This window comes from Eschscholzia californica, unplaced genomic scaffold (assembly GCF_041429995.1).
Source record: "Eschscholzia californica isolate CP2 unplaced genomic scaffold, dmEscCali1.0.p SCAF_1, whole genome shotgun sequence".
NCBI classification, from domain to species: Eukaryota; Viridiplantae; Streptophyta; class Magnoliopsida; order Ranunculales; family Papaveraceae; genus Eschscholzia; species Eschscholzia californica.
This window is the reverse complement of record NW_028238198.1, coordinates 47,812,186-47,837,681: the sequence shown is the minus strand read 5'-3', so window position 1 is coordinate 47,837,681 and position 25,496 is coordinate 47,812,186. Positions and strand designations below refer to the sequence as shown.

The 25,496-nt window shown below is 37.9% G+C and overlaps 2 protein-coding genes across 2 annotated transcripts; one reads left to right on the top strand and one right to left on the bottom strand.

The window, feature by feature from the left end:
- Positions 1-18,423: 18,423 nt before the first annotated feature.
- On the bottom strand, positions 18,424-19,797 carry LOC147567268 (F-box only protein 13-like). The gene is made up of 2 exons (XM_086669197.1): positions 19,744-19,797; positions 18,424-19,616 (listed from the first exon to the last, which is right to left on the bottom strand). Exons 1-2 carry the CDS (start codon positions 19,765-19,767, stop codon positions 18,471-18,473), a joined length of 1,170 nt encoding a protein of 389 aa, XP_086525323.1. The 5' UTR covers positions 19,768-19,797; the 3' UTR covers positions 18,424-18,470.
- Positions 19,798-20,459: 662 nt separating this feature from the next.
- Positions 20,460-23,965, top strand: LOC147567267 (uncharacterized). Its single transcript, XM_086653892.1, has 5 exons — positions 20,460-20,587; positions 21,456-22,051; positions 22,726-22,809; positions 22,904-22,993; positions 23,487-23,965. Exons 2-5 carry the CDS (start codon positions 21,632-21,634, stop codon positions 23,760-23,762), a joined length of 870 nt encoding a protein of 289 aa, XP_086510018.1. The 5' UTR covers positions 20,460-20,587; positions 21,456-21,631; the 3' UTR covers positions 23,763-23,965.
- Positions 23,966-25,496: the final 1,531 nt, after the last annotated feature.

The window sequence follows — 25,496 nt, the reverse complement described above, 5'->3', positions numbered from 1 at the left end:
ATGAATGTAAAAACTGCTTTTCGAAATGGTGAATTAGAAGAAGAAATCTACATGGACCAACCTGAGGGGTTTGTGGTCAAGCGACTAGAGAACAAAGTCTGCAAACTCATAAAATCCCTATATGGTCTTAAACAAACACCGAAACAATGGCATGAAAAATTTGATCAAATAGTATTAGAAAATGGGTTCAAGATTAATGAGTCGGATAAATGTGTGTACACTAAATGTGTAAATGGGTGTTATGTGATTATATGTCTATATGTAGATGACATGTTAATTCTAGGCACTTCCTTAGACATAATAAACCAAACTAAGGAACTCCTAATTAAAAACTTTGAAATGAAAGACCTAGGACAAGCAGATGTCATCCTAGGGATAAAAGTAATCAGAAATCCTGAAGGGATTACCTTGAGCCAAAGACACTATATTGAGTCTGTACTAAGGAAATTTAACTAATTCCACTCCTCACCTGCGAGAGTACCCTTTGACCATTCTTTAGTCTTAAAGAAAAACAAGGGTGAGGCAGTATCTAAACTTGAGTACTCTAGGGTGATAGGGAGTCTTATGTACATAATGAACTGCATGAGGCCAGATTTTGCTTACGCGATAAGCAGACTGAGCCGATACACATGTAACCCTGGGCACACCCATTGGGGTGCACTAATTAAGGTACTGAGATACCTTAAATACACACTATGACACAGTTTACATTACTCACGGTATCCTGCAGTTGGAGAAGGATACACAGATGCAAACTGGATTTCAGACTCATAAGATACCAAATCCACGAGCGGATTTGTTTTTACATTAGCAGGAGCTGCAGTTGCTTGGAAGTCATCCAAGCAAACTTGCATCGCTAGATCAACTATGGAATGAGAATTCATCGCACTTGATAAAGCCGCTGAAGAAGCTGAATGGATACGAAGCTTTTTGGATGATATTCCAATTTGGCCTAAACCAATGCCTTCTATTTTGATTCACTGTGATTCCACAGCAGCAATAGCTAAAGCTAAAAACAATATCTACAACGTAAAGTCTAGACATATTCGTCGAAGGCATAACTCGATTAACCAATTGTTGGGCTAATGGAGTAATTTCCATAGATTTTGTGAGATCTAAGCGCAAACTTGGTAGATCCTTTGACGAAAGGATTATCTAGAGATGTTGTAAATGTAACGTCGAGGGGGATGGGGCTAAAGCATATATCAAAGTAAATCATCTATGACGGACACCCAACCCTGGAATTGAAGATCCCATGACCTTGGTTCAATGGGATAACTAAGTTGTAGATGATAGTTTGTAAACACTCAAAGGAGAAAATTCCTACACATCCCTATGGCAAAGAGAGTGTACCTGTTCAATGTGGGGGGATGAGATCTATAGCTTGGGTATACTAGGTGGGGTGGAACAGGACACCCTTGATGGACTCACTCATATGAGTGTGGAAGTAGGGCCGCTTCCTATGAGAATTGGGATATTCTCTAGAGCACTCATGAATACTAGGATATGCTTATGGCCTATAACGAGCACAACCGAATGATCTTGACAGAAATTAGAAGACTTGTGTGTGAGGTGTGTTGATCGAGTCTACAAAACAGAAGTTCAGTTCAAGGACATCATATTCACTGAACGACTAGTAGTCCCAACAAACCATCACAAAGCAAAGGTTCAAGTCATAACGACACCTCCGCTGATACACAATACCTTATACTCTTCTATTCGGTTCAGCTCTTCTAATTTTATTCATGTGGGAGATTGTTAGTTGTGTTTGAATAAAATATGATATTTAGTTTTATTTTGAAATAAAAGGAGCTAAAGTGAGCTTACTTTTTGGAGGGAATTTTTATCCACAAACAAACAAAATACCTTTTTTACTTACAACACTTATAGAATAAAGTAGATAGCACTTTAATCCTCCTTACTAATATAGAAATGGAAACTTCAAACTAAATGCTTTGTCCCACATCTTTCTAAGAGAAAAACAAACTTGTGTTTATAAGGAGAAAGTTCGGTGTAAGGGGTGTGGCCCCTTGGCCGGGGTTACAATAGTGCTCTCCAGGGGAGAGACCCATCACTTTTTAGAGGCACCCTTACCTTAGGCACACAAATATTTCTCACTTGCACACACCCGCGGGCCGGGTCACCGACCCGAACACGGACTCGGACTCGGACTCGGTCTCGGGCTCGGTCTCGGTCTTCGCCTTGGTCTTGCTCTACCAGAGAAATGCCTTATTTTTCTCTGACCTTTTCCTCCCACTATTGGCTAGTGGAAACAGTCCAGTACGATATTTTCTCGGACTTCCTCTTCCACCACTGGCTAGTGGAAATAGTCCAAGTACGTGTGTACTAGCTAGTTTTTATCCATTGTTGGATCAAAACGACCTAAAGTCGTCAGATCAGGACTCTATAAATAGAGAAAACTCCCAGAGGAAAAATACACAAATAACAAATCGTCTTCTATCTCTCTCTCAGCTTTTACTCTTCTCTCTGTTACAGTTCTGTCAAAGATTAGAAATCAGAATTGAAGTTTGCTTCTTCAATTTCTGATAAGGAATAGTTGAATCCTATGGGACTACGTTCATAAACTGCAAAAGCAATACCAGAATCGACGGTAGCAGGGGCGTTTAAAGTCTTCAGGAAAGCAAGTCTAACTCGTGCCTTTGTTTCACCCTTACTGTTTTACTATCTACTTGCAGGTTCATTATCTCCGATTGGTTCACTTACTATTTTGGAAAAGCTCTGCAAAAAGATAAGTTGTCTTCTTTAACTTGCTATTTTATTGCTCAATTAATTTCTGATTTTATAAGTTGGTTTTTAATACTATTTTGATAACAATATGAAGACTTTAAATATTCTTTTCAAAACAAAAAACCGACCAAAACATTACTGTTTTACTGAAAATGGATTAAGATAAGCAATGAAAAACCAAAGAAATTCGATGGCCAAAACGTTAAAAGATGGCAACAAAAGATGTTATTTTTTCTGACAACCTTGAATATCAATTTTGTTTTAACCGAACCAGCTACCACAGTTGTGGGAAAAAATGAACCTGGTAGATCTGGAGCAGTAGATGCGTGGAATAAGGCCGACTATCTATGCAGAAACTACATTCTTAACTGCTTAGGTAACACCTTATATGATATCTACAGCCAGACTAAGGTGCTGTTTGTTTTTTAAAAATTTCAGATCTTAAATCTGAATTGAATTTCAATTCAGATTTCAGATGTTTGTTTTTGTATTTAGCAAAATCTGAATTTTCGTCTGAATTGATAACATGTCTGAATTAGCTGAATTAATGCCCAAACATTTCAGACTTCAAAACAAGTCTGAAAAGTGAACCCTAGATCTGAAAAAATGCAAAATACAAATATACCCTTGTGAAACTTTAAAATACATAACTATCTCCATCTTCTTCCCTTCTGTTCTTCTACCACCACCACCACCACCACCAAAACCACAGACGACTAAATCGCACCACCACAAATTTTTAGATCTGTTAAAAGCAGAGGAGAGACTGAACCCTCGCCGGATCTGGCGAGGGTTTCAATTTTTGGATCTGTTAGAGAGAGAGAGAAAGAGAGGGACTGAGAGAGAAAGAGATTGAACCACTTTGTGGATCTGTTGGAGAAAGAGAGGGTTTCTCTTAATGTGAGGATAGTAGATCACCATTCTCTCCACCAAGATAGTTCCTACAAGAGGCAAAGAACACCAACACTGCTAGAGATAGAGATGGACACAAAGCGATACTAAACTCTCGCCGGAGATTCCGCGGACTTCGCTAGATCATCGCTTATAGAGAGGGAGATATTGAGAGGGAGAGACCGTACGGCGATGGAGAAACAGATTAGAGTTTAGGGTTTTATTTTTCATTTTATTAGGGACATAGACATTAGGTTAAAAGAGGGAAGGATATAAAATGAAATAGGGGGGTATAAATGTAAAAAAAATTATTCAGACTTAGTAATTCAGATTTAGGAAACAAACATCTAACTTATAAATTTTTTAGTCAATTCAGATTCAACCATTTCAGTTCAGCCAATTCAGATTCAGACGTACAAAAAAAAAACAAACACAACCTAAGTCTGCCAAAGAATTGAGGGACTCCCTACAGGAGAAATATATTTATGGATTGGTCGTTGACCTATAGTCTCATATTGTATCATTGTAATCTAATTATGGATTACAATGAATATATTTATGGATTACAATGAATTGAGGGACTCCCTGCAGGAGAAATATAATCACACACTATGCTATTTTGCTATTAAAATTTTAAAATCACTTACTGATAAAAAGAACCCATGGTTCATACAAATTACTAGTGAAACATATAGCCTTCTTATCATATGTTCATTGCCTTTCAATAGCTATATTTGTTGCACCACGAAAGTGGGCTTTTATGAATTACTGGTGTGATTATATTTGCTTGTGGGAGATTTGGTGTTTGGACCCCCTTTCGTATAATTGATTGGTGTTTGGGCTCCTTTTTCCAGAGGTGCACTTTGGGCTCCCTTTTGACGGAATCTCTTAGGAATATTCTGTCTTTAAAGTTATACTTCAGAAAATTTCTATTTTACCCTTATATAATAAATATTGTAATTTGGACTCTTAATTTATTCAGCTCACTAGGATTATACAAGGTTTCTCTCTCTACTCTCTCTTCTAAAATCCATTTCATCTGTGCTATTACACAAACACAATTTCTCTCTATCTCTAACTCATCTGTGCCATTACAAAAATTTATATTCCCGAAACATATATCTCTATCAATTATAGATGACAAAAGAAAATAATTCAAGAAATTCAAACATTTTGATTCATCACTAATAAGAAATTATAGCCCCATAACTAAGAATATAGGTAAAATCTAAAGAAACTCACTCTATGATTAAATGTAGAAACACAAAGATCAGTAGCAAGACCTAAAAAAACCACTCAACAGTAAAAGCCATTCAGGTGGGGCACCACCAGCAAAAGGATCATTAGATTTTGATGAAGATGATGAATCATCAACATCTTCACTATCCCTATTCCTATCCAAATGCTTTCAACTGCCCGTCTTCACTATACTTGGTAAAATCTTGGTGGATTTAGACGGTTATGCGTCTGGCGTTAACAAGTTAAAAGTGTTACTGTAACTGAATTAGTTATGGTCAGTCACCATCTCTCTACAAGACCATCCTCAAGGCCACAAACCATCTTTCTCTCTCTAAAAGAAGTGAAGCAAACATGTCTCTCTCTTTCTCTTTCTTCTTCACTTCTCCTTTTACCCCTTTTCATCTTTTTCTTTAATCTCATCACTTCTCTTATAATCAAACGATTTATAATTCTGCACATCATCTTCTTCTTTTACGAATATGTTAAAGTTTTCTTCATCTACCCGCTAAGATAGAAATGTTGATAATAACTATCTTCTTCAGCCTTTTTCAATTCCGGAAGAACTATTTACACTACTACTACCCATTTCTCCAACATATCCCCCACTGTTAGGGCTCAATTGGGCATCAATTTCACACTCACCAGTTGAATTTTCAACCCAACAATTGCCCAAACTAGAAGAACAAATCTATCTATCATCTTCAATATTATATTCTTTGGCCTCGGAAGTTTCGGTTGGATGGGGGAAAGAATTTGGGATATATTGATTTTAGCTAAAAAAAAACTCCAATCGTCTAGAGGAAGAAGAGAAGCTTGATTGTTGTTTAAAACCCACCGTGTCAGCTCGCGGGTTAACACTAGGGTTTATTTAACTCGTGGGTAAAATAGTATTTTCATCTTCCATGTGTTTTTAAACTGTTATATTTAACTTTTTTTTTTGAAAAAGGGAGTCCAAAGTGCAACTTGGAAAAAGGGAGTCCAAACAACAAATCAATTATACGAAAGGGGGTCCAAACAGCAAATCTCCCTTTGCTTGTTGTAATTGGTTTCTAACTTTGTGGTTTATCTTAAGGATATATTCCCCCGGTTTGAAGGAATGGTATCCTTCTGAAGGAATGTCCTTTGACCAAGATGTCAATGCGTACGATTTGGCGAATGGGATCTTGATGACCTTACTCAGAAGATCATCTAGTCCGGTCGAATTAGGGGTTGTAATGCTTAGCTAGAAGCCACTTACGATCGTCGGATAACTTCGGTAATCCGCGACTAACATAGACCGGATCCTACAAGAGTTACACATAAGATTGATGGTTTGAACGGAGAGAATTGACTAGTGGGAGATTGGCAAATAGATGGATTGGATCCATTATTAGTAATTCTAGTTAGTTCGGAGGAGTCCAAACACATACACATACATCCGGGCCCGAAACGGAGGCCCGAGAAGGCTTTAAGGGGGACGACCATGTGATGGCCGACCTAAGCAACGGCCCGGGCATCTCATGGCTAGTACCTAAGTGGGTCGGCCAAGGAAGCTCATAAAGGGGCTATGTTGGCCGGCCACACTAAAGGAACCCTAAAAGGGTATTTTGGGAAATACCTTCTAATTAGCTCTTTATGAGTCCAATTTTGGGTTAGACTCTTATAATTGGGATTTCTATATAAGGACCAAATTAGACAACCTAAAAGAAAACTAAGGACAAGTCAACTGAAAAGTAATTCAGTTTGTATTTTTCAGAGAGAGAGAGAAATAGCTGTCTGAGAGAGAGAAAAAGAGTTTCTCTTAATTATCTAGTCAAGAAGAAGAAGTTCTTCATCTCAACCTTCAAGAAGGTCCTAGCTAACTCGAAGGAGGGAGTTCAAGTCATACACTCGGTGTCTCAAGTAGAGGAGCTACAATTGGAGTTCTTATGTTCCGAATACTGGTCGGGATTTAGTTCGTGAGAAAGCGATTAAGGTAAGATCTTTTCGATTCTAGTTCATTGATATATTCATGTATAGAACCTGGACAACCTAGTGTTAATCATATGATGATTGAGATTCCGCTTACAACATTATGTAGTATCATAAGCACGATAGATACAAAACCCTACATTATCTTGTGGCATGTAGATACTGATTAAAGCACCAGGGAGAGCTCGTGGTTAATTCACATATTTAGATGAAGAGTTAAGGTTAGTCAAATAAAAATACATTTAATTTTGTGTTTCATGTGTTTCTCTATTTCATTTTTTGGGTAAAAATTTGCTTAATGCTTTAACCATTTAAGTAAGTTATGAATTCTAAAGTGAGTATCCTCCCAATAAATATAACCTAAAACAGGGTGATCTTTTCACCATCCAGCACGATAATTGGTCATGTTATTAAATTTGTTTGGAGGATACTGATGTGACACGAAAATGTCACATTTAAGGAGCCTAACATAGACTAATTAGTCCTTTTCAAGTGTTATCAATAACATTTTATGTGTTTTTCTTGTTTAGGTACCATATTTGGAATAAAGAACTTAATTCGGAATAAAGGGAGCGAATTATCACTATCATTTCATGTACCCAAAACGAGAGAAAAAGACTTCAAACAAATCAAATGAGAAGAGGAGTCAAAGACGAGTCCAACGGTGAAAACGGAAGTCCATTCCGAGTTCGGACGGGGAAGTTGTGAAAGAAAGGAGTCGAGGTTCGGTCTTAAAACAAAGATTCTATGAAGGCACCTCCTTGATTTCCAAGTGTAGATTAAAGCCTAAGTCTAAAACCCAAGCCCAAAGAAGATGAAAGAAGGAAGAGATTTTGGAGGCACCCAATGGACCCAAGTTTGAGTCAAAGTCAAGGTTGACTAAGTCTAGGGTTTGAGACAAATACACTATTCATCTTCTTCTTCATTCATCAATCAACAACCTTGGAAAGGAGTTAGAGAGGAGAAAGAGGCAAGAGGGTTTGGTTCTTCATCACCAAGTTCTAGGGTTTCAAGGCAAGAGTTTGAAGAGAGGGAGCTTGAGAGAGAAGAGGCTGCCGTTCTAGCTTGGCCGGCCAACATGGCTCGGCCGGCCAAAGCTAGGACCGGCTGGAACAGCAAGTGCTCGGGACGGAAGGTAGCAGCGTCCACGGGAGCTGCTCGGAGCAAAGGGACGCGCCCACGGGAAGCACGCAGCAGCAGCAGCAGCCGGGAAGCACGAACAACAGCAGCTTCCACGGGATGCTCCAGTAGCAGCAGCTCGGAGCAGCAAACAGCACGGCACGGGAAGCTTCTCGGCTGCTCGGACGTGCACGGCTGCAGCTCGGCGGTACTAGGGATGCGCGCACAGCACGGCACGGCCCGGACCCGAGTTCTCTTGCCGGATCTAGGGTTTTTGGCCGGATTTCATGCATACTTTGACCGGATTTTTATGAGTTTTCCGGCCACCTTCTTGATCCGAAACCATGGGGCTTTTACTTCTCATGTCCTTGGTTTGCTTTTCATGTGGTTTGATTTGATTTTGGGCTACAAATTTCTAGAGAGAGAAAGCTAGGGTTAGCTTTAATGGAGGTTGTGTTCTAAATGGAGAAGATGATGGTGGTCGCTATGGGGAACCCAAAAAATTGCTAAGGGGAGATCGGCTGCAACTAAAAACTCATATTTTCCGACGATCTTAGCCTCGAACCACATCGAAAAAGGGGGATTCTCTCACCATTTTCTTTCCATTTCTTATTCAATCACCATGTTTAGCTAACTTTAGTTTGTCGATTATATGAGATGAAATGTGATGAATTCGTAACTATGTTTAATATGATTTGATGTTTTGATTATAAATTGATGTTCATTTATTTCGATTATCGTTTTGATCGTATTTTCATGTGTCTTGTCAAGCACTTCGCATAGTTAATAGACGAAACAAAGTATTCGATATCGATCGTAGTCTAAGTCATAATTTCATGTGTCTTGTCATGCACTTCACATAGTTAGGCGACTAGACGACACTTTCGATGACTCGGGATTAACCGATTTAGACGTTTGTTTGACTAAGTATGATCTCTGGATATACATAGTACTTAGAGACATCTACTTTAGGAGTCGAATATTGATTATACTTAGGAACATTAGATCGGACTACACGTAGTCGTAGGTTTATCATTATGGATTCCCGGACTTCGACACCTCTTTCGCTTATTTGTTGCCCGAATCGAGTCTTATCGTCTCCCGACTCTTGTTCCTCCGACTCTTCTCTCGAATCTGTCTTGCCCATTTACATTTATTGTTTAGTTAGTTTTACTCGCTTTATTCTTTTTGTTACTCTTTCAATCAAAACCCCTTATTCATCTTTCTTCCTTTCTTTTTTAGTTTAAGTTAGCATTTAATATCTAGACCGAGGGATAAGACCCTTCGATATCCAAACTGCCTTCCTATCCTTGGATCGACTCCGATTTTACCGGTTACTACTTGATACCTCCGCTTGGGTGTGCAACCTTTTCGGGTGCATCAGATACATTACATTATGTTGTATAAGCATGATTTACATCATATGACATTGATACATCATAAGGATGGAATAAGTACATAACAACCATGAAACTGTTTCCGAAAAAAACTTAGACAGACCAACAAAGCTTTGGGTTATGGTGTCTCCTAGTGTTGGTAGCGGAGTCTCAGACATCTAATATGTCTGACACTAATTTAAACTAGTTGCATAAATACTTTAATCGCTAGTTTTCCCTCGAACCTTTCCAATCGCTTTTGAGAAGACCAAGAGCTCTAATTGTAGCTCTTCTACTTGGGACACCGAGCAATCACCTTTATTTCCCACCTTGTTGTTTGCTAGAATTTGAATGGTGGTTAGATTGAAAAACTCCTTCTTAGACTAGATAGTTGATTGGGAAGTATCTCTCTTTCTTTCTCTACTTGATTTTGTAGAGATTGAAAGCTTCTTGAGATTTTTTCACACCTTATTCAAGTCTTAAGAGGCATTATATAGAACCCTAAGTTAGAGTACAACCCTAATTAGGTTTCCTAAAAAGCCCTTTAACGATAATTTCTCTGTCATAATTGAAACAAAGAGTCCGTATAAAAAAGAAATTCGCCTAATAACTTTTTCTGTAGGTTTTGCTTGTAATTTCATTGTCGAATTGAAGGACCCCTTTCATATCAATATAATACCTCATCTGGTGGTTAATCTAAACTATCTAGCCACCCTCGCAATCTATAATCTGTAAAATAAATAATGGAAAAGTAAATACACATATATATATATATATATATATATATATATATATATATATATATAATATATGTTTTATTGTTTAATGAAGTGGAATCAATCAAAGACCAATGGTATTGATTATGACATTACAGTTGTGTTTGTTTTTCTTCTCCAACTTAAATTTGAATCTGATTCAATGTCGAACTTGACTGGAGTCAAATTTAAGAATGTTTTGTTTTTAAGAGACACTAAGACTCATCTTTCCGTGAGACTCATTTGAATGGTTGATTGCCTCTATTTTGGGTTTATTTGAGTCATAATATTCGGCTAACTCTAAATGAGTTAGACTCAAACGTAAAAAAAAAAAAACACCACCAAAGACTAATGTCTATAGATGCATCTTAACAATAAAATGTTGTTAACAAATTAGCAAACTAATGATATAGCTTAGCAACCTTAGGAAGTCTTGATGCAATGTATAAACATGTAATATAACTAACACATAAGTAAGGTTAATCTATGTAGTATGAACTCCCTTACGGCTTCCCTCATCTTTCTTTGATTTGAAGGGAAACTTAGTCCTGACAAAAAAGCCCCAAGAAAATTTGCTAGCAGCTCAGCTTTGGGACTAGAAGCAAGGATGAAACCGACCCAACAAATTCTCATATGACAGATTTACTCTTACTCTTTTTTATTTGAAATTGTCAACCGGATTTAAGGGCCCGACCTTACAAAGAAAGAAGCCGAAAAAAGAAATCTAAGAAGTCAAATAAACCATACTATTACAACTCAAAGCTGAAACTAAGTAATAAAAACCAATAAAAAACTAAGGATGTCGCACTCTTATTACTCCTCTTTTGTCCTTCCGTATGATCCTTTGTAACTCGTTCGGAAGTTCATTTGGTGTCATCTCAGTATAACCGACATGTGAACTCATTTTTGAAAGTAAGTTTGCGCCTTGATAAATCACTCTATACACATGAACTATTGAACACTCCTCTAGCCATACCCATAAATCTTTGATTTGTCGAACAATTCTCGTAATCTGCCAAGGGGGTTCCTTGTCTAACTTTGTCAAGATTAAGACCGTGAGGGCTGAATTCGTGGCGATCTTAACCTTGGCTTGTTATACTTGAGGGCGAGTTGAAGGCCCAACAAAACCCCTTGCATTTCGTGCATCATAACTGATACCCGAGTTGTCTTGACTGTTGCCGAACAATGGGATCCCCCTCTGAATTTCGTAGGATGGCCCCGTATCCGCCCCACGATTCAGTGTATGATCCGTCCGTGTTAATGATAACCTCATCACCAAATGGACCTTGCCATTTACATATGGTGGGTGCCTTTGGATTTAAAGGGATTACCAGGTTCCACTTCGCTAATATCTGTTAGGCCTCACTCGTTAATTTCGGTGGCTGTTTCCAAGCGACCACTTTGATTTTAACCTCAGTAATTACTGTTTGAAAGATAGTTTGTGGCGGTTTATTGTATTTCCGAAAGACCCTTTATTTCTCTCAACCCAAATGTGATAAATGTAGCCAATGAATACCAACCCACCCATTCTGCATAGCAGTGAGCTTCCATGAAATGTATTAACACACCATGTAATTTCGTCGTCCCAATTTCCCGTGTAGTTACGAGTCAGACCCAGCAGCTGTAGTAAATCTGTCCAAATAAAAATCGAATATGGACATTGGAACAAAAGGTGTTCATCCGTCTCCTCTGCCAATAAACATATCATGCATCGAACATCAATATCCAGACCCCATAAACGTAGTTTGGGTTTCATTTTTAAACCCCTCTTAAGTGTTATCCAAGCAGCAAATGAGTGTTTCGGCATACCTTCCGTACACCATACTAATTTGGTCCATGGGATTGGTGTACCTTTTCGCCGAATATAGTTGTACGTGTCTTTCACCGTATATTCTCCTGTTGAAGTGATTTTCCAGACTACCTTGTCTTCTTCCAAGCCACCTATCTCTACAAAAGGTAGTGAAAGGAACACGTCTCCTAAGATATGACGAACATGGTCAGTGAAAATCCATCTGCCATTTATTAAGTAGTCCGATACTAAAGTGTCCTCCCTTAATGTTGCTGCAAAATGATGAAAATCTGGAAATTGATTAGCTAAAGAGCCTAAAGGGTGCCATTTGTCTCGCCAAAAGTAAGTCTGACTACCATCCTGTATGAGGTATTGAACCATAGTCTTTGCAATACCTCTGCAATGTAGAATACGTCGCCAACACCACGAACAACTCCTAGGTATCTTCATGGTCCAGAAACTATTTCCCCTGATTAGATCATTTTTAACCCATTTGACCCAGAGACTGTTCTTCCCACTAATAAGATCCCAGATATGTATTAAGTTCATATTGTGTTCATCATTTCTATGTCCATAATCCCAACCCTCCCTCTGATTTCGGCAGGCATACGTCCACCCATTTTACCGCCAGTCTGTTGCTCCCCTCCTCAAGACCTTTCCACAAGAACCTGTTGAAGATCTTATTTATTTCCTTATATACTCGTTTAGGAAGTACGAAAACCGAAGACCAAAAGATTAACATACTTCCCAGAACCGTCTTTAGAAGTATAAGGCGACCTGCATAGGATAAATACCGAACTTTCCCTGATTGAACTCGTGATTGTATCTGATTAATGAGAGGTGTAGAGTCTGCGTATGACAACCGAGAAGCTAGGAGAGGTAAACCTAGATATCTAATGGGAAGAGAACCTATTTGAAAGCCGAGAACTAGGTGGACTGCCTCGATTTGTTCCTCTGTCATTCCTGGACAAAATATAGAGCTCTTGCCAAAATTAACTTCTATGCCTTTGAATAATTTTGTGATCGTCACTTGGAGGGCCTGCGCCGAGGCTACATTACCTCTCATAAAAACCATGAGGTCGTCCGCAAAGGAAAGGTGTGTGACTACTGGACCTCTGCATCGCAGGTGTAATTTAAGTTGCCCATTTATGTGTTCAAGCTGAAAAAGGGAAGAGAAGACCTCCATAACCATTACAAACAAATAGATGAGAGAGGACAAACTTGTCAGAGTCTTTTCTTTCCTGCAAAATAACCATGAGCCCCTCCATTCACCATAATCGAGTATCGAGGGGTAGAAACACATTCAGAAATGCAACCAATAAATCGATCAGGTAAGCCAAATTTCATAAGGATCTTGAACGAAGAAGTCCATCGAACAATATCATAAGCTTTACGAAGGTCAATTTTTACAGTGCATCTGTCAGTCCCACCAGATTGATCGCGGACAAGTTCATGAGCAAGCATTATGTTATCTTGAATTAACCTGCCAGAAATGAAGGCCGACTGATTCTCACTTACCAGTGAGGTTGCATACCTCTTTAGCCTGTTTGCTAAGATCTTCATTATGCATTTATAGATCACATTGCAACACGAAATTGGTCTATAATCACTGAGAGTAGACGGGTTAGCTACTTTAGGAATTAACGAGATAAGTGTTGAGTTTACCTATCTAAGTAGCCTGCCAGACCGGAAAAAGTATTGCACTGACCTAGTGAAGTCTGTACCTACTGTCCGCCAGAAAGTTTTAAAGAAAAATGAGGTGAAACCATCAGGTCCCAGGGCTTTTTCTGTCCCAATTGAACATAGAGCTTCAAGTACCTCATCCCTTGTAACCTGAATTTCAAGTACATATATATGTACTAGGTCTAAAGTGCGATTGCATTCAAATTCAGCTAAGACAACATCTTCCTGTTCATGGGGAGACTCGGTTCCTAGCATCTCCATGTAGTACTCAACAAATCTCGTAGGGATCACATTTGGGTCTTCAACTTCTGTTTAATTTCATCCTCTTCTCTAATTAGTGCAATATTATTCCTAAACCGTCGTTCCTTAACCATGTTATGAAAGAAACTTGTATTATGATCACCAAGGTTCAGGCATTTAACTCGAGATCGCTGTTTTTTTTATAGACATTTCAGTGGCTGCCTTAGAAGCATAGGACCAAACAACAGCCCTTTCCTCACGTCGTAGAACCACATTCATTTGATCTGCAAACAAGTTTTCTTGACATTCGAACATATAGTCTCTAGCTTGGCAGATTCACAAATCGTGCCTCCTTCCATTAAATTATACGGGTTTTAACGGCTTTAAGTTTTGAGATCAGTTGGTACATTGGGTGGCCTCGAACCTCCATTGTCCATAGTGTGTTGATCATATTAATAAACCCTGGTTCTTCTAGCCAGCAATTAAAGAATTTGAACGATCGTTTCCCCGATTGCTGGATTGCTTCTAATGTGACTACCATGGGTGAGTGGTCCGAAGCTCCTGGAGAAAGGAAAGTGGCTCGAACACCCGGAAACAAATCAAGAAGTTCAACATTCATTAAACATCTACAAGTTCAACTCTTACTCCTGATGGTGGGTAACGTCCAAAAAAATGGTTAATCGCCCAAACTACATTTGAGGAGGTTCCAATTAGTTAGACCATTTCTATCTCCTAATGGTCTAATAGAAGCCGACCACATCAATGTTCAACCTGTGGTGGATTCCAATTTTTGGGTCATTTAGCATTTTCTAAAAAAAAATAGGGTTATTTCCCTAATAGCCCCCAACTTTGTGACCAGTTTCCTTCCTTGCCCCCTACTTTATCAAAAATACCCAAATGGCCCCCTTTTCCAGATTCCGTTATAACACCGTTAACTAGTCATCACTTCTCTCTCATCCAACTCATCGCCTCTCTCTGCCACCTCATCTTCTCGCCACCTCATCATCTTCACCGGTGAAGGTCGTCGGCCGGCCAATTTTCAGCACACCATAAGAGTACGGTTCATACGTTCAGCCAGTACGGTTCATACGTTCAGCCACACCATTTTGTTGTGGTGTGGCAGCAACAGTCCATTGCCTGTAAATCCCATGCTCACTGCAAAAATCCTGAAAATCTCCAAGATACTCTTTTCCATTATCAGTTCTCAAGCATTTTATTTTCTTTCCTTTCTGATTTTCAACCTAAGCCTTAAACTTTTTAAAACATGCAAATGTGTCAGATTTCTTTTTAAGCATATAAACCCAAACTTTTCTAGAATTGCCGTCTATGAAAGAAACAAAGTATAGTGCACCTCCAAGTGACTCAACAGTGGCTTCCTATGTATCTGAATGTATTAGTTCTAAAACATCCTTACTTCTAAAGTTAGACTTTGAAAATTTAACACGATGTTGTTTACCAAATAAGTAGTCTTCACATAAATCCAACTTAGAAGATTTCAGACCAGGAAGTGAGTTATTATCAAGGAGTACCTTTAAACCACTCTCGCTCATTGACCCAAGTGTTTGTGCCATGTTGTTGCCAATTCAGATTCTGCATCTGCAATAATTGCTTCACCGGCTACGGTATCTCCAATAAGACGATACAAACCACTGATTAATTCCCCTTTCATGAGCACAAGTGCCCCTTTACTTACTTTTAGTCGCCCATTTTCTCCACAAAAGTTTGTAACCAGCTTTATCCAAGACCCCCAAAGATACGAGACTCTTTCCTAGTACAGGAACATGTCGAACATTAGAAACTGTACGAGGACTTCCATCAAACATCCGGACTCGGACATCTCCAATTCCAGCTATTTTACATGGATTATCGTCACCCGTGTAAACAATACCTCTATTACACACCGCATAGGAGTAAAACCACTCTCTATGTGGTGTCATATGAAAAGAAGCACCTGAATCAAGAATCCATTGATGTATCAACTCGCCACATCCTATTGTTGACAACACAACACCATCTTCAGAAGAAGTTCCATCTTCAACTATATTTCCTTGTGAAGTTTCTGGTTCTGTTTTTTGTCCTCGCAAATCAGCTTTTGAATTTTCCTGATTTGCTTTCCGTAGTCGACAATCTCTTCGTAAGTGCCCAGATTTTCCACATGACCAAGACTTTACTTTCTTATGTCCTTTAGATTTGGATCTGGATCTATCCCCATAATTCTTTTCAGTCGATCTTTCTCTTGCCAACATTGCATCGCCTGAAGAACCTTGGCCTGATTTTCGCCTAGACTCTTCGGTGAGTAATGCTGACACAAGTGCATCCATACTAAGAGATGTACTGCCACTTAAGTTCATAATCAAACCATCCCATGAATCAGGCATTGAACATAACAAAAGACTGGAATTTCCTCTTCTTCAATCTTCACGTCAACTGCTGCAAGTTTATTAATCAGAGTATTGAAGTCGTTCACGTGTTCTTGCAATGAAGCTCCTTCCTTCATCCTTAGATTATATAATTGTCTACGGAGAAAAACTTTATTTGGTAAAGATTTTCCTTCATACATGTTTGTCAATTTATCCCAAATGCCCTGTGCAGTTGTTTCTCCGGACACATTGAATAAGACAACATCATCTAAAGCAAGTAGAATATCTGGCATTGCTAAACTATCCTTTTCGTCAAATACTTCTTCCTTCATCTCAAGAGGTTTTCTCTGTTTGCCCTTAATCGCAACTTCACAACTATCTTTCACCAACATAGCTTGCATCTTCAATTTCCACAATGTAAAATTTGAACCATTGAATTTAGGGATTTCAAATTTTGAAGACATTGTGTAGATAAAATCACAACCAATAGATCTGATACCAAATATTGAAGATTGAAACACATTCACAAGATAATAATTGTACAAAGATAACAACAAAAGTAACAAAAAAAATAGTAGGAAATAACATAACACAAGATTTACGTGGTTCGGCGTTAAAACCTACTCCACGGGGCAGCAACAATCAATCTTCTTCTTCACTAAACAGGAACAGTTTTACTGGGTTTACTCTTAAACCAGAGAATAATTTAGAACATAGAAATAAACCACTTAGTAATTACATATATATGCACTTGGTAGTTTTCACAAAACAGTTTCTAAACTGCATAGAACTACAACCCACTCAACAAGGCTTCACACATTGCCTTAAAAATAGGATATTTCTCAACAGAAACAAATTGTAAGAGAAGAAGAAGAAAAAGTTGGGGGAAAACCCTTTTTTCTATATATAGAGAGAAATAAGAAGGGGGTTTACAAAGAAGGGTTTTGGTTTTTTGAAATTAGTTGTTGAACATGGTGATGTACATATTAGGGTTTCAAGGTTTATAGGTGATAATATTTTTTTCCTTTTTTGGGGTTAGGGTTTGTGGGGAAATTAAACGCAGTTCTCAACTGCATTCTCGCACTCACGTCGTGACTTTTGACTTTTGAACTGTCGGATCTCCATTTTCTTTCTCCTTGTTGCAATTGGTGCCTTTTCGCATGAAGTCTGCGTCTTGCTTCCATCAACAATCCCACAACAGATCTCCGCCATCACTGATTGCTATATGATCTTCTTCCAGCTAATCTTCGACAAAGAACCTCTCTAGCAAAATCGGAATTAAAAAACAGAGATAACAATTTCTTAATCAGAAACCAAAAATAGTAATTTGCTTTGGTGAATTTCATGATCTGAAAATTTCAAATGAACAATTAAGTTGAGAGCTTTAAGGAGGAGAAGAAATCAAGAGCTTTAAGGCGAAAGAGCCCTTTTACCTCTCTAGCTCTGGATCTGTTTAGAGAGAAGAAAAGGAAAAAAAATATATTTTTTAGAGGGAGAGAGAATAATTTTTTTTTTCTTTTTATGTTTGAAGGTCGCCGACCGAAAAATTGGCCGGTCGGCGACCTTTGCCGACGAAGACGATGAGGTGCCGAGAAGATGAGATGGCAGAGAGAGATGATGAGATGGAGGAGAGAGAGTTGATGACTGGTTAACGGTGTTATAATGGTAACTCAAAAAGGGGGCCATCTGGGTATTTTTAACAAAGTAGGTGGTTAGGCAGGAACCGGTCACAAAGTTGGGGCTATTTGGGAAATAACCCAAAAAATATGGGGTATACACTTGTCTGTGTACGCAAACCAATAGAATTACTTCAACATAACTTCTCGAAAATGAAAAATGCAAATGCAAATATTTTGGGTGAGGTTCTCTTATAAATAACAAATTGCAATTCTCATATGACACATTTACTCTTACTCTTGATGGTGGGCAACGTTCAAAAAAATAGTTAGTCGCCCAAACTACATTTGAGGAGGTTCCAATTGGTTAGACCATTTCTATCTCCTAATGGTCTAACCAGTAGAAGCCGACCACATCAGTGTTCAACCTGTGGTGGACTCCAATTTTCGAGTCATTTAGCATTTTTCCAAAAAAATATGGTGTATATACTTGTTTGTGTATGCAAGCCAATAGAATTACTTCAACATAACTTCTCCAAAGTGAAAAATGCAAATGCAAATATATTTTTTTTTTTTTTTTTTGTTGAGAAATGCAAATATATTTTCAGGTTGCCTTCTCTTAAAAGTAACAAATTGAAATTCTTAATCAAGCACTGGTTTATTTAAGACACCATAAAGTTTTTATTCATTCAAGATAAAAGGACTCATTCTTCTTCAACTGGGCCGAAACAACAAGGCCATAAAACCATGGGTCGATCAGTACCCAAATCTTGCAGAATATCAAACCACATCTTCCCCTTAATGTCATAAATGGTAACCTCATTATAGTAATCATCAGCTAATGAGAAACTCATACACACTACTATCTTATCACCATACCCAGAGCAATGAAGGTGAATATTTCCTGTATCATAATAATCTTGGGACATGTTTGTCTGCCTAGTCGAAATAAGTTTCCACTTCTCTTTTCCAGTATCGAATTCCCAAACAGACAATGTCCAATGATATTTAAAATACCCTTCCAAAAGGACCGCCGTGTAAACCTTTCCACCACAGCTGACCAGTTCCGCGTAAATTTGATAACGGTTTACTAAATTTGGGTACACAATAGTAGTATTTTTTTGAGAATCATAGCAAATTAACCTTCCTCGAGCACTCAAATAATAAACCATAACACAACCGTCACTACCTGTAACTGTGACACCTTTCTTTAGCAGCGTATCATAATGTGGAAACCAAGTTAACTTGTTCTCAACTTTGTTCTTCTCTAATGGCATTTCAATCCAAATATTTTCAGTTTCATCTTCTAATGAAAAAACTTTCATATCTAGATCAGGCCAACTTCCATAAAGCACAAAAGCTTGGTACTTAGATCTTGGCTCTTCATGTATTGCTAGCGCCCAGCCCGCAGTGGGCCCCGCACGGGCCTTAGCGCTGTGTTCTAGCTTTGATAACCATTCAGGAAACGTAAAGCTACAAAAGATTGTAGATTGCGGCCCCTTCGGGTGAAAACCCATGAGTCCTATAGGCGAAGCAAATGGAACAAAATGTCGTTTTGTAGCTATAGACTTCAGCGGAAAATAACTATCTAAACCCAGCATATCACAAACCATAAAAGAAAAGGAAGCATGGTCGAATATGCAAATCCATGGGCGTCGATCTAAGGCTTCACGGAAAGCCACAAAGAAGGATTCAGATTCAATTACTTGTTTCCATCTCTTACACACAAACTTACAATGGCAGAAAATGTCAATCATAGGAAGTAGTACGAGAATCGATTCTAGCAACACATCACAAATATTTTGCCATGAATTTTTCTCCTTTTCAGAAGAGTTTTTGTCAATAATCTCCTGTCATAGATTAATGAAAAATAAATTAAGAAACATCACAAATCATTCTTCTATAACTAAGACAAAACATATCACACACAAGAATTTTGCAAGCATTAAAATAAAATAATCAATGTCATGTACTTACCTTGTGGGCGCTCATAATCTCCATCACTATCTCTAGCGTGATCCCAATTTTCACACATTCTATTTAAAAGGGAAGAACAAAGCAATTTATAAAGTAAAAGGCGTTAATAACAATGAAAAAGTAACACGTTTAGGGAAAAGAAACCAGAAGTTACTATACTATGATATATCAAAAGTGAAAGAATCGACATTTAGCTTATGTAAAACTTAGTATCGGCCAAGCCCCAAAGTAACATAAAAACTTTGCTTTAGGTCCGAGTTTTTGTGCGCACCGTGACCTACTTCGGAGCATAAGTTAATAGATGGAAAATTTTGTATATATGGACCATTTTTACTAGCCACATTCACATCTCTTTTGACCTAAACAAAAAGAACCTTAGATATGACCTGACTGTATATAACAAAAATGGTAAGTGGCCCTCTAAATTTTCCCTTATTAGACCAAATTTTATAAAGGATATAATCATCAATTATAATATGATGTAGCCCAATTCAAGCAAGCTCATTATGGGGTGATTTTAGCTACTTTCTAGTTTCTAGAATATGGGGGCGCCATTAGTGGAAATGCTCTTTTAAACAAAAAGGGAAATTTTAAAGGCGCCTCATATAAGTGTTAACGGCGCCTCTCTCAAAGCAAATTTTAGTGGGAATTTGTGAAGGAAGGAGGCGCTTATACAACTTATGAGAAGCCTCTATAAAACTTCCCTAACAAAAATGGGGTTGCCACCATTAAACTTCCCTAGCTGTTAAACGTTTGGCTAGTTGATCGGATCCTCAACAGAGAATTATCACTTTGTTTTGCCCCTTCTCGAGGGTCTGCCGCCGTATAGTTTTCATTTCTCTTGGTATATTTCTTGTTCTAGCAATTTCTTTCTCCTCATTCATGATATTGTTTCTTGGCTAATTGGACTTTACTACTGTTACGATTTAGAAAACCCTAGGTCGAAATAGAGGTAGGGTTTTGGTCGAAAGAGGGATTGGGAGTTATACGTTTTGTAGAATTACATTGCTAGTAGCATCTTCACTTAAAGAAGTTAAACTTTATTTTATATTTTATTAAACTTTCTTGTTCTATCTTGTAATTTGTATGAATTGCAAATTTGCTAGTTTTCAAATTGCTGAAAAATATAAAATTTGTTCTCACTTGGACTGAAAAGAACTAGTACAATGGTTCCTCGTCGGGACCTAAAACGGTCAGTGATTTTGCGGTCAACCATCACATTCCCTGATATGTTTTATTGTCCCTGTTTCCGATCGGTTAGATTCTTCGTCTACTATCCATTTTTACTGAAATATTGATCGATACCAAAATTTTATTATTTGCTCTTAATAATACCTGATCAAGGAATTAGGTTTCGTAATACGGGAATATTTCCATTTCCTTTCCTACTGAAATTTTCACCACAACCAAAATTTAATTCCTTGGAGTAAAACTAGAGATTTAGCATCTAATATCTAGTTTCGAGCAATGGTTATTGGCGCAAATCAAAATCAACTAGTTATAAACAGTTACTACGACTTACGTTTTTCTGTTAATTGGTTTCAATGAATTTTATTACTGTGATTGGGGTTCTATTTTGGATTATTTGGTTGCTAGCTAGGAATTGGTATTTGTGAGGTTTTGGGGTGCTAGTTGGATTATGATATATCAACTAGGTACTACATATATCTAATGGGAATATACACATTTTTTGAATGATTTTCCTCTTTTAGTGGCTCGATGGTCGTCTTCTTACACAATTCAAGAATGACGTAGGCAAGGAGGTCATCAAGAGTGTACCTGTATCGGGGTTGGAAAAGAAAGGGTTTTTGCTTCTTAAAAACGTAGCTTTGTGAATGAACTAGATCGTCTACTCTTACAAGATTCCAACTACTTATCAAAAAGAAAGATGTCAGCTAGAAGATTAACTTCATTATTAACCACATCCATCCGTCAATGTCTTTGTAGGAAATCTAGTTTCATTTCTGCAACAGTCTCATCATTGTCGTCATCAACCTCACCATTTCGATCTATACAAACCCCAAACCCTAATTACTCTTCTTTTCATAAGGTTTACTTTCCCAATGGAATAAGGCTTTATAGTAGTTTGTTGAGTTTGAACGATCTGAGAGACAATCCAGGAGCGAGACAAAAGAAGAGGAGAAAAGGTCGTGGTATTGGTTCTGGTAAGGGAAAAACTGCAGGGAGAGGTCATAAGGGGCAAAAAGCTAGAGGAACCCATAAATTTGGCTTTGAAGGTGGTCAAACCCCTCTTCGTCGTCGATTGCCTAAACGAGGGTTTAAGAATCCTTTTAGCCTCACATTCCAGGTATAATTTCTTCACTTTTGAACCTTTTTTGTTGCTTTTGAATGCAGTTCGTTCATCAGACATGAATGTGGCTATCTTTATCTGTCTTTTTCTTAATTTCTTCACATTGATTATTTTAGTACCCAAAGTTGAAACCTTTGTTTTTTGCAAATAGTCAATTGGTAATCTTCATAAAGAATGGAAACAGTCTAATACTTTGTGGGAGTAAGTTGGAATCCGACTCATTACAGAAATTTTGATACTATAATTTCTGTGATTTTTACGTCTTTCTTTTCCATCTTTCCATAATTTGATTAGTACCATATGGTCGTCAAACATTAGTCAGTTCAGTTGCTACTTTTTTTTCTTATTTACAATGAGAATACCTATGTTGATTACTTGCCTACTTGAGCAGTCGGACTACCAAGCACGGAGCGAGTCTAGTGTCTCATGAGCCTTTGTCCGAGTTGGACTTTAATATATACACATACATATGTACATTCAATATAAGTAATCTTTCTGTACACTCAATGTAATTGAATCTCAGTCCTTCAAGAAATATCTAATGGTTGCTATTACCGTTTTCTGTCACAAGGCTTCAGTACTTTCTTCTTTCTGTATCTAATATGATTTATCTTTATTTGGGTAAATTATCTGGGATGTTTTCTGATCATGTTCATTCTTTGGGTTGACAGCCAGTAGGGTTGGGAAAGATAGCAAAACTCATAAATGCAGGCAAGATCGACTCATCAGAACTGATTACAATGAAAACACTCAAGGTACTGAATAGTGTGCTTAGCTATATCTTGTAACCCATTATCATTAATATTTCTCATTGTCGGTAATTTTTTTTTATTTCGTAAATCACAATAGGATACATCGGCCATAGGAAAGCAGATAAAAGACGGAGTAAGATTGATGGGTCGAGGTGCTGAGCAGATTAAGTGGCCCATTCATCTTGAGGTAACATCTTCAGTTTATAGAATTATAGTTCTAAACATCCCCTCATTCTCTTATTCAGTTCTCCATACATCTTACACTTGCTACCTTAAATATTCAATAATACTTTCTCTTAATCTCTTAATTTAAAATAAGAGTTATTTAGTTGCGGAAGGGCCGGAAATTTTGTGAGTGAATTTGACTGCATCAATAGACATTGTATCCTAAAGATCAAGATGTAACACCCCTACAAATCGTCTTCAAGACCCCTACAAATCCCAAAGTTTCAATTTGGATTTAAACAGGGTGGAGCTGCTAACCAAGTTGCACCTTGGATCAATATGTATCTAGGGAAATCTCCCCTCGTTTTTATCACAATTAAGTTACACCGTCATTTTAATGGTTCGGTTACTAGATGCAATATTATACTTCGCTGTTCATGTGTTTATGAATATTTTCATTGTAAGAGATTGACAGTCACGGTTAGATACATAATTAACATGCCTTGGTGATGCAGGTGTCGAGGGTGACCGTTAGGGCAAAACAAGCAGTTGAAGCTGCGGGTGGATCCGTAAGGAAGGTTTACTACAACAAATTGGGCTTCCGAGCGTTGCTTAAGCCCGAGTGGTTCGAAAAGAAGGGCAGATTACTACCGAGAGCAGCCAGACCTCCTCCCAAGCAGAAGGATAAAGTAGATAGTATAGGTCGCTTACCTGCCCCTACCAAACCAATCCCATTTTTGACTGAAGAAAAAGACTTGGCTTCTGATCCAACAGCTCAAACCGTCGCCTAAGACACCATACTCGTCCTAGTTCTGTTGGTTCAACTTTAGCTTCTTGTGGCAGATTTTGCTTCTAATAATTTTGGCTGCAAATGAGTATGTTCAGGAATTCGAATTTCTTTTATTTTACCAATGAAATATGAGCAGCATATGAAGCTGAACTGGATAATGTTCTTCGCTAGAGATTGATATAAAACTCGATACTATTACTTACATGTGACATGGATGGTATTATGTTTTTGTGAGGTGTTATCTTAGATCCATTTTAAGTAGGACGTCTTGTACAACAAAAGCACAACTTATGCTAAATTACCAGCTAAAGAGACGGTGAAATTGTTAACAAACATTATTGAAATGAAAAGTCGAATACTCCACATAATTTAGTAATGAAGAGACTGACTAATCTCTTTCAAGTTGTAACCCATAAAGAACACACCTTTCTTGGGACTGGATTCACTCTTTAGCAAATAAACTTGACACTGAATCAAGAGACTGACTGACCTTTTCTTGGGACTGAATTTGACGAGAACACCTACTTCATGCTTTCGGATACACAAGAAGTCATGGGAGATTTTATAGGGAATGCCAAAAGTTGTTAGAGGCAATCTGGTTAATGGCAATCCCTATTTCGGTTAAAAGCAATGTGTCTTTTGAAGCAATGCTTCACCTAGTGTTTGACCTGTCGTCGCCGCCGGTTGTGGCCATGCTACTTCAATGATTTTTTTATTGAGTTTGAATGACTTTCAGGGGAAGGAGGATACCTGAATTTCGTAAAAGGGTTTTTTCCATTGCTTGAAGAACAGAAGACTCCTGAAACAATGAAATCTTCTTCTCCAGATCCTCTTCCATAACAATCTGGTTTATGTACTTGAGTAGCACATCAGAGAAATCACTATTCTCAGGAGAATCATCTTCAACGCAACACTCGAAGACGAAGCAAAATTATTAGGGTTTGGATCAGTAACAAAAGGGGGGGGGGGGGGGGGGGAACTCACAAAAGTTTGATCAAACTTAGTATCTTTGAGTTTCAACAAGGAACTCACAAAAGTTTGATCAAACTTAGTATCTTTGAGTTTCAACAAGGTTCTCATAAAAAATAATAACATCGTTCTATTTCCTCAATAAAACCAATAAAACTCTTTAAAGTGGATCCTTAACCATGTATTCAGAACCATCGAACTACTTACCAACAAGTATAAATTCTTCATGTATTCACAAAACAAATATATTTAGATCCAATCAAATACATCCAACTATCCAAAGTATGAAAAGGGAAACTAAATTTCAAAATCTCTCTCAAATCTCACCAATTTCAACAACACAATACAAGAAAACAATCATATCAATTATCAATACTTGATTAGATGAAAATGGAGATCGATTTCAAAGTGAAGTGATGAGAGAGAAACAAATAGAGAGGGAAAGCAATAGAGATAGAAAGCGTACGAAAAAACGAAGAAGTCATGGAGGTTTTCCCCTTCGCCGGGGTTCCTGCCGGCGAAGGGGATTTTAGAGAGAGAAAGCCGGCCGACGACTTCTGGCCGGAAGGAAAGAAAAGAGGAAGATCGGACATTGCCTCTAAAGTCTAACCATTCTTAGTCAACTTATTTTGACCAAGTCATGAGTCAAAAATACATTGTCTTTAATAGGTTTTGGCATTGCCTATAAAATTTCTCAAAAGTGATTGTGGTTTCAAATACTTTTCCTAGATAATTTTTTTTTTTGATGAAGGTTTTTCCTAGATAA

Bases quoted from the DNA above. Each gene is read 5' to 3' on its own strand.
- LOC147567267 (XM_086653892.1), top strand. From the start codon at position 21,632: ATGTCAGCTAGAAGATTAACTTCATTATTAACCACATCCATCCGTCAA. The intron at 22,052-22,725 runs GTATAATTTCTT...TTGGGTTGACAG, and splicing joins CTTTTAGCCTCACATTCCAG to CCAGTAGGGTTGGGAAAGAT. The intron at 22,994-23,486 runs GTAACATCTTCA...TTGGTGATGCAG, and splicing joins AGTGGCCCATTCATCTTGAG to GTGTCGAGGGTGACCGTTAG.
- LOC147567268 (XM_086669197.1), bottom strand. From the start codon at position 19,767: ATGGAGATTATGAGCGCCCACAAG. The intron at 19,617-19,743 runs GTAAGTACATGA...AATCTATGACAG, and splicing joins AGATTATGAGCGCCCACAAG to GAGATTATTGACAAAAACTC.